Here is a 9,328-nt window from a genome sequence, read left to right as displayed (position 1 = left end):
TGTTTGTTTTTGAGCCCAGAAATAACTTCTCACATATATGTTCAAATGATTTTTAACATGAGTGCCAAGGAAGTTCATTGGTGGAAAAGCAGTCTTTTCAATAAATGGTGTTGGAGAAATTGGATTTCCACAGAAGCAGAGGCTAGGAAGAAAAGGGGTGGGATGGGGAATGAAATCCTGTGATTTGCAGAAAAATTGAAGAAACTGGAGGTTATTATGTTAAGTGAACTAAGCCAGGCACAAAGAGACAAATGTCGTATTATCTCACTCATATGTAGACCTACCAAAATTTGATTCCGTGGAAGTAAAGAATAGAATGGTGGTTGCCAAAGACTGGGATGGGATGGGAGAAAGGGAGCATGAGGAGTGTTTGGCTTATGGACAGAAAAGTACAGAGCGATAGAAGGAATAAGTTCTGGTGCTTGTTAGCACATTAGGGCAACTACAGTTAAAGATAATGTGTCGTATATTTCAAAATAGCTGGAGGAGAAATGTTAAGATAATGCCAACACAAATAAATGATAATAGTTTCAGGTGATGAATATCCCAATCACACTGGATGTGATCGTTACACAATGTATCCACGTATGAAAATACCACATACAGCTCATAAATATGTATAACAATTATATATCAATTAGAAAAATATGCACGTTACTTTGTGCAGGAGGTTCTAGCCAATGCAACGAAGTGAGGGAAAGTAAACTTGAAAATATTAGAGGATAAGTTGCTACTTTAGGTAAGTGTTATGAATGTTTACCTAGAATATCTTAAGGTACCTAAATATATAGATCAATGGAATGAAGTAAAGAGTCCAGAAAAAATATATATAAATCAGAGAATTGTATAATGTATTGCATATTAATATATTTATATCATATTAATAAATTAATAGTGTATATTATCGTATATATATAAGATAATATAGAGATAATTAGCTGATTTTTGACAAAGATGCTAGGATAATCCATGGGGAATGAAAAGGCTTTTCAACAAACCGTGCAAGAGCAGATATCTACATAGGGACTAAACGGACATCAAACTTGACTTCACATTAAATGCAAACATCCACTCAAAATGGATCATAGACATGAAAGTAACATCTAAAGTATAGAAAGGTCTAGAAAAAATCATAAAAGAAAATCATGGGGATATAAAGATTATTATACACTTCTAAAAGAGTACTGAGAAAGCATAATTCCTAAATATATGTATTAAATTAAACCCAAACTAACAGCTCTTTTTCTTCAAATAATAGCATTAATAAAATAAAAAAGAAAACTAAACAGTGGTTAAAAATTATTTCTTAATATTTCTGAGTAAGAGTTTGTATACAAAATGTGTAAAGAACACTTGCCATCCAATCATAAGAAGACAATCCTGTAAGAAATAAATGAGTTTATTAAACACTTCAGCCAAAAATCACTTCTAAGTATTCAATAAGCACTTAAAAACATGCACACCATTTTATTCATAAAAGATATACGAACAAAAATTCAGAACTTACCAATGACTATGGCAAATTTGAAAATTTTAACAGTGTCAAGTTTTGGCAAAGGTGTAGAAGTATTTTTACTCTCATACACTGTTGGAGAGAATGTAAAAGGATATAAGTACTTCAGAAAACATATTGACAATTTCCTAAAATATAAATAAATTCTATAATATGACCCAAACACTTATCCAAAAAAAATGAAAATATATGTCAAATGTAAACCATGTTTATGAATACACACAGCCACTCCATGTACAATAGCAAAACATGGAAACAATCAAAGCTCATCAGCAGGGGAATGCATAAGCAAATTTTGGTATGATCATCCAGTGGGATTCTATTCTGCAATGACAATGAATAAACTATTGATATTTACATCGTAGGTATATACCCAGAAGATTGTAAATCATGCTACTCTAAAGACACATGCACACGTATGTTTATTGTGCCACTATTCACAATAGCAAAGACTTGGAACCAACCAAAATGTCCATCAATGACAGACTGGATTAAGAAAATGTGGTACATATACACCACGGAATACTATGCAGTCATAAAAAAGGATGAGTTCATGTCCTTTGTAGGGACGTGGATGCAACTGGAAACCATCATTCTCAGCAAACTATCACAAGAACAGAAAACCAAACACCACATGTTCTCACTCATAGGTGGGAATTGATCAATGAGATCACTTGGACACAGGAAGGGGGGAACATCACACACCGGGTCCTATTGTGGGAAGGGTGAGGGGGGAGGGATAGCATTAGGACATATACCTAATGTAAATGACAGGTTAATGGGTGCAGCACACCAACATGGCACATATATACATATGTAACAAACCTGCACGTTGTGCACATGTACCCTAGAACTTAAAGTATAATAATAAAAAAAAATTGTGTGCACTTAGAAGGATCATACCACAAATAAAGAAGAAATATAAATTCAGATTTGAACTCACAGTAATGGAGATTTTTTTCAATAGTTAGAACGTACACAGTGGATGGAAGTTGTGACATTATTTTCCTAAAAAATAATCAAGCTGAGGTTTTCTGACCATGTTTTAGTAGATTCATAAATGGATCTTTGCCATGGATATAAGTTTTAAGAATATTTCTGCTATGATTCTCCAGGTATAGGCATGATTAATAAACCTGTATTATACTGTGAAAAAATAGAGACTATAATGGGTGGAGTTGCACTAATTACAATTAGCTATTAAATACGGTTGTTTGAACTTATCATATACAATCTATATCAGAATAATGAAGTTGATGATGACAACCTGTATTTACTGAGATGATCTTGCCGTTGTCCTGATACGCTTTGGTACCAGGTGCTATAAATCCTCTGTCTTGTCAGAAAACACCTGTTAATACTAAGTTCTACAGAAGCTTTCAATGCCACAAAAATAATTTATTAATTTTCAGTACTAGTAATCATAAGTAGTGTTTTTAGAGTTTCCATGTGGTTTTTGAAATAATTTAAATGGCAATAGTTACATTTTTAAATATTTGGACTATTTGCAAAGAACCTCCACAATAAAAAAGGTCCTTTGTAGGATGCCAAGTGTTAAAAACAACCTCCTCAATATTACTAAAAATGGAAATAAATCTCCAAATTAACACAACAGCATTTCCATTAAAATTATGAATATGTTTTTAGGGAAAATATTTACATTGCCAATAAGCCTGTTAATTATTCCCTCGGAGTCTCTCAGAAATTAACATGTTTGGAATCCTTCAATTACTAGGTCCCCAGTGACGTAAGAATGCATGTAAAAGCCCTTGGTTTTATTGGTGAAATGATTCCCTTAAGCAACTGGAAACAGTTCCTTCCTCAGTAAGTAGCTTCTGTGGTTACTGGACTGGCTTTAATGGTGCAAAAAAAAAAAAAAAAAATCAACTTTTGTTGGTCTGAGAGCAAGAACCACTGATTTGAGTACAAATAATTTTGAGAGTACATTTATCATTCAATATTGCATCGACGAGGTAATCTATCTTGTATCACCCTTTCTGATATAGTTTCCGCAGGATCTAAAATGCCTTTTGTTTAAATAAACCTTTTGTTACTCGTAGGAGAACCGAAGCATATGTACCTACCTTATAATTTGAATTCATTTATTTTATAACGCAAGATTGTTTTGTTATATGTTTGGAAAGAACTTAATGAATCATTGTATTTTAATGAGATCTATTTGTTAATTCCTTTTTAAAAGTAAGAATCCAAGAATGACTGTCTTTTCCTACCACTATCCTCATGCCTCTTCTCTTCCTTTTGATGTTTCTCTAAATAGAATTTTTAGACTATAAGAAGGGATGACCAACGTGAAGCTGCCAAGAATACATGCCCTGCATTTTTGGGAAGTATGTGAACCATAGAATGGTCATACTGTTAATATTCTCCCCATCCTCATGCTTGTTTTCATGGGCGTTGATTTCATACACACTGACTTTGAATTACACTGGTCAATTACATGTTGAATGATCTTGAGATACCAGCCTAAGCATTAATGTTTTCATCCAAAATACGGAGCTAATAATAAGAATCTTGTTTATAGAGAACCAGTGTATCATGTGGCTTTGGAGTCAGAATCTTGGGTTCTAATCCTGTTTCCATCACATCCTAAATCTCAAAATCTCTGTTTCTTAGTTTCCTTCATCTATAAAAAAAAAATCATAATGATAGTAACACCATGGTAATTTTGTTAGTTTTTTGGTGACTATTAAATGAGTTATAGGTAAAGTGTTAAGAATATTGCATTGCACATAATAAGCGTTATGCAGGTGACAATTATTGTTAGTAAAATTTGACAGGTAGCCCTAGTCATAAGCTAAGAATAAAATGGCAGTGTAGCAATCAAAACTAATTTTTGATGTTACCTACTGTATGTCAGTCTCTCTAAAGAATCACACATGGAAAGATAAGTAGGTAGATAAAGGGACAGAAAGGGGGGGAGATAATTTTCACTATGTAATCCATACAGAAACACTATGAGATATTTATTATCATTGTTATAGTACATATTAGGATAATTTATATTAAGTTGCACAAGGTCACACAGCCCCCATGCAGCCAAGATGGGCATCGAATCAAATTCCTCCTAAATTGAAATTATGTCTTATATTTTCTAAATACCATGACTACTTTTCAAACAAGCAGAGTAAGAATAACCACAGTCCTACTGTAGTGCTGCATCTCATTCACACACTTTGAGGTGATAACATAAGGCAGCACTTTGAGCACGTGATTAACCCTTCTGATTATCAATAGGCTTCTCAGTGTCTATGTCATTGGCTAGTTTTATTGCCTACATGAGATGAACAAAGTGTCTGTAGCACTGTCATTGTCATAATATGTATTATGTAAATGAGGCAGTGACTCAGAAATATTTTTAATTCCCATCTTGGCTCTTTCAACATGAGCTACAGAGATTGATACTTTGCTTGTTTTTTTTTTTTGTTTTTTTTTTTTTTATGAACTTCTAACATGGCCAAAATCAAATCATTTGTACCTTCATGGCCAAAATCAAATTATTTGTACTTCAAAGTCAAGTTAAAAATGTTTATAATTGTGTAAGTGTTTTGAGACCTTAGAAGCAGTCTTCAACAGTCTTTAACAGATTTTCTGACTCATCACTTTGTATTATACTACCATAACAATAAATGTGACAATTGTTGTTTACTTATAAAATTTAATCAGTGATAATGCTATATATAGTAATGTTATTTAATTGGAAGTTAACATATAACTAAATGTTTGGCTTACTTTACTTGGTCAGTCCACTAATGTTCATTGAGCATTTCCTGGAAGCCAGTGATTTTGATAAATGCCAGAAGTATAGAAACAAGTAGTTAACTAACTTTATCTGCTTGGTTTAGTATGTGAATAGGGTTTATGGAATTACACTAAGCTCTTTTCTGGAAAAATATCCTCAGAGCTGGTATTTACTGACATTTGTTTTTATTTCACTAAACCTGCTTTATAGTAAAAAAAAAAAAAATTAGCTGGCATATTTCATTACACCACTCTATTCACTCAGTCAAGAGACATAGAATACCAGTATCTATCAAATCCTGAAAACAAAAAGCAGATTGTTCTAAAATTCTTATTTGAAGGAACATTCTGTAAGTCAGTTCATTTTTAATAATATACGTGTTTTCTTTACTTAATATGATCATCAGTCTGTTCATTAATTTATTACTTTTTTAATACTCTAGGCCAGTTATTATTTAATATTTTGGATACAAAATAGTAAGGAACTCAAACATGATCCATGTGCATAGGAAGTCAACCGTTCAATGGAAGAAATAGTAATCAAATAAAATATAACCTGCAACCATTAAATATGATATTACTAAACTCTGAAATATATTTCTCAGAGTTTACAGTTCAAAAAAGTTTGAGCTTGCTTTATTTTATTGCCTATTTATATTTTTAAACAAAATAGCTTTATAATTACAGCTAGTTATTTTTCTTTTTTCATCAATATAACATTTTAGGATATTAGAACTTCTCATAAAAGGAAAACAAAACAGAAGATGGAATTTACAGATGGAAACTACACCTTGGTGACTGAGTTTATTCTGTTAGGTTTTCCAACTCGCCCTGAACTGCAGATTGTCCTGTTCCTCATATTTCTGACATCATATGGTATAATTCTAATAGGGAACATTGGATTGATGCTGTTGATCAGGATTGATCCTCACCTTCAAACCCCCATGTATTTTTTCCTTAGCAACCTATCATTTGTAGACCTTGGCTATTCCTCAGTCATTGTTCCCAAGATGCTGGTCAATTTCCTCTCGGAGAATAAATCTATTTCCTATTATGGATGTGCCCTGCAGTTTTATTTCTTCTGTACTTTTGCAGACACAGAATCCTTCATCCTGGCTGCCATGGCCTATGATCGCTATGTCGCCATCTGTAACCCTTTACTGTACACAGTTGTGATGTCTAGGGGCATCTGTATGTGGCTGATTGTCTTGTCATACGTTGGAGGCAACATGAGTTCCCTGGTTCACACATCCTTTGCCTTTATTCTGAAATATTGTGACAAAAATGTTATTAATCATTTTTTCTGTGACCTCCCTCCTCTACTTAAACTATCCTGCACTGACACAACAATTAATGAGTGGCTCCTCTCCACATACGGCAGCTCAGTGGAAATTATTTGTTTTATCATCATCATCATCTCCTACTTTTTCATTCTTCTCTCAGTCTTAAAGATCCGCTCTACCAGTGGGAGGAAGAAGACCTTTTCTACGTGTGCCTCTCACCTGACTTCTGTGACGATCTATCAAGGGACTCTCCTCTTTATTTACTCACGGCCCAGCTACCTGTATTCTCCAAACACTGATAAAATTATCTCAGTGTTCTACACCATTTTCATTGCAGTGCTGAATCCGTTGATTTATAGTTTGAGAAATAAAGATGTAAAGGATGCAGCCAAGAAAGTTCTAAGATCAAAGGTAGATTCTTCATGAGATAAAGCATCTCAAGATACGTCTAATTTCTCAATCACGTACTGTAATTGGGAGTTTTCAAAAACCTTACCAGTGCACACACACAACCCCTTATACTAGGGATTTTATCAAGCTCTTGGTTTAATGCAGCCAAATGAATTTCATAGTCCCAAAATATTTTAAAAACCATTTAAAAGTTTCAAAGTTGCTGCTAAACACTAGTCATACTACTTTTCAGTTATTACTAGCTTCAGATTTATGCTAAAATCAATTTCATCAAGTCATCTTAAAGGATATAGTAAATGTTTCAGAAAAGTGTGCATTTATGTAGATGTGTGTATCTGTAGAGTATCTCAATTATAAGTATAGATTGCTGGATACCTGGATAAGAAAAGAAATCAGATTGCTTTGATTTATATGCCAAATCTATACCTGGCTAGTGAGTGGCATATTGAATGAGTTGCTTAATTTTTCTATGCCTCACTTATCTGTAAAATGAGATGAATATTGTGCATATGCTATTGATTGTTTGATAGTGAATAGAGTTAATACAGTTAAGAGTTGAGAATAGTCCCTGGACATTTTATACACTTTGATGTTTTTTTGTAATATATGTTTTAAAACTATCTCACACTAATTAAAAAACATATTATAAAATAAGATGATAGAGGCCTGAATGTTACAAAAGCAATAATAAAAAGCCAAATAAGATTTTTTAAATTGAAGGTAATAACATGTTGGTAACTTTCTATACCCAATGTATAACAAAGCAATTTGGAAACATTTTCTTAGTGGCTTGAACAATATAGGTTAATTACAATGCAAAATATTTGTTTTTCTATCTCTTTTTAAAAAAAATGCAACAATGTATTACTGAATGTGTGGAATATTATTTGCTGGAATCTCAGAAAAAGAATACTCTCTCTAATTTATTATGCTGTCCTAACTGTGTCCTCATAGGGAGATAAATCCAGTACTGTAGTGGAAAACCATGCAGGAAATGTGTGTTTGAAAATTGAAATTGAAGGATGTGTAGAAGGATGTGTATTATTGCAAAATCTATTTCAGTAACTAATATTGTGTGCTACAAATCATTATTATTTATGATAATAAGTGTTTACAAGCTATGAACTGGAAATATAAAACTTTACAGTTATGTAAGCATATATCATTTTATTTCCTTTCACAGATATTGCTTTTTTCTTCACAAATTAAAAGTTCAGGACCACACTGTGTCAAGCAAGTCTATTGGCACCATTTTTCCAACATTATGTTCTCATGCCATGTCTCTGTGTCACATTTTGGTAATGCTCACAATGTCTCAATCTTTTCATTAATATTTTATCTATTATGAAGATCTGTGATCAGTGATCTCTGATGTTACTATTGTCATTATTTAGGGGCGCAATGGACTGTACCCATAAAAGAGAGTGAACTTAATTGATAAATGTTATATATATTCTGACTGCTTCCCCAAGTGACATTCTGGCTCTCTCCCTTTCCTTTGGCCTCCCTATTTCCTGAGACACAACAATATCAAAATCAGACCAGTTCATAACGTTGCAATGACCTTTAAGTGTTCAAGCAACAGGAAATATTGCACATCTTTCACATTAAATAAAGAGTTAGAAATAATGAAGCTTAGTGAGGAAAGCATGACAAAAGACAAGCTGAAAATCTGTGCCAGGATAACTGTCATGTTGTAAATAGAAAGATAAATTATTGAATGAAATTTAAAGTCCCACTTCAGTGAACATGAATGATAAGAAATAAAACACTCTTGTTGTTGATTTGGGGAAAGGTTCAGTAGTCTGGCTTGAAGATCAAAACAGCCACAATAATCCATTAATACAAAGCCTAATGTAGAGCAAACCCCTAACTCTCTTCAGTTCTTTGAAGGCTGAGAGTGATGAGGAAGTCATACACAACAGAGCCCTCAGAAATAATAACACACATCTACAGACATCTGATCTTTGACAAACCTGACAAAAACAAGAAATGGGGAAAGGATTCCCTGTTTAATAAATGATGCTGGCAAAACTGGCTAGCCATACGTAGAAAGCTGAAACTGGATCCCTTCCTTACACCTTACACAAAAATTAATTCAAGATGGATTAGAGACTTAAATGTTAGACCTAAAATCATAAAAACCCTAGAAGAAAACGTAGGCAATACAATTCAGGACATAGGCATGGGCAAGGACTTCATGTCTAAAACACCAAAAGCAATGGCAACAAAAGCCAGAATTGACAAATGGGAGCTAATTAAACTAAAGAACTACTGCACAGCAAAAGAAACTACCATCAGAGTGAACAGGCAACCTACAGAATGGGAGAAAATTTTTGCAATCTACTCATCTGACAAAGGG

At 33.2% G+C, this 9,328-nt stretch overlaps 1 protein-coding gene across 1 annotated transcript; it reads left to right on the top strand.

Moving 5' to 3' along the window:
- Positions 1-6,036: 6,036 nt before the first annotated feature.
- Positions 6,037-6,981, top strand: LOC105536108 (olfactory receptor 5I1). Its single transcript, XM_011975380.1, has one exon. The coding sequence runs from the start codon at positions 6,037-6,039 to the stop codon at positions 6,979-6,981; it is 945 nt and encodes a 314-aa protein (XP_011830770.1).
- The last annotated feature ends 2,347 nt before the right edge of the window (positions 6,982-9,328 follow it).

This window comes from Mandrillus leucophaeus, unplaced genomic scaffold (assembly GCF_000951045.1).
Source record: "Mandrillus leucophaeus isolate KB7577 unplaced genomic scaffold, Mleu.le_1.0 Scaffold1540, whole genome shotgun sequence".
NCBI lineage: Eukaryota > Metazoa > Chordata > Mammalia > Primates > Cercopithecidae > Mandrillus > Mandrillus leucophaeus.
The sequence above is the reverse complement of the archived record's forward strand: the minus strand, read 5'-3'. Positions and strand labels throughout refer to the sequence as shown.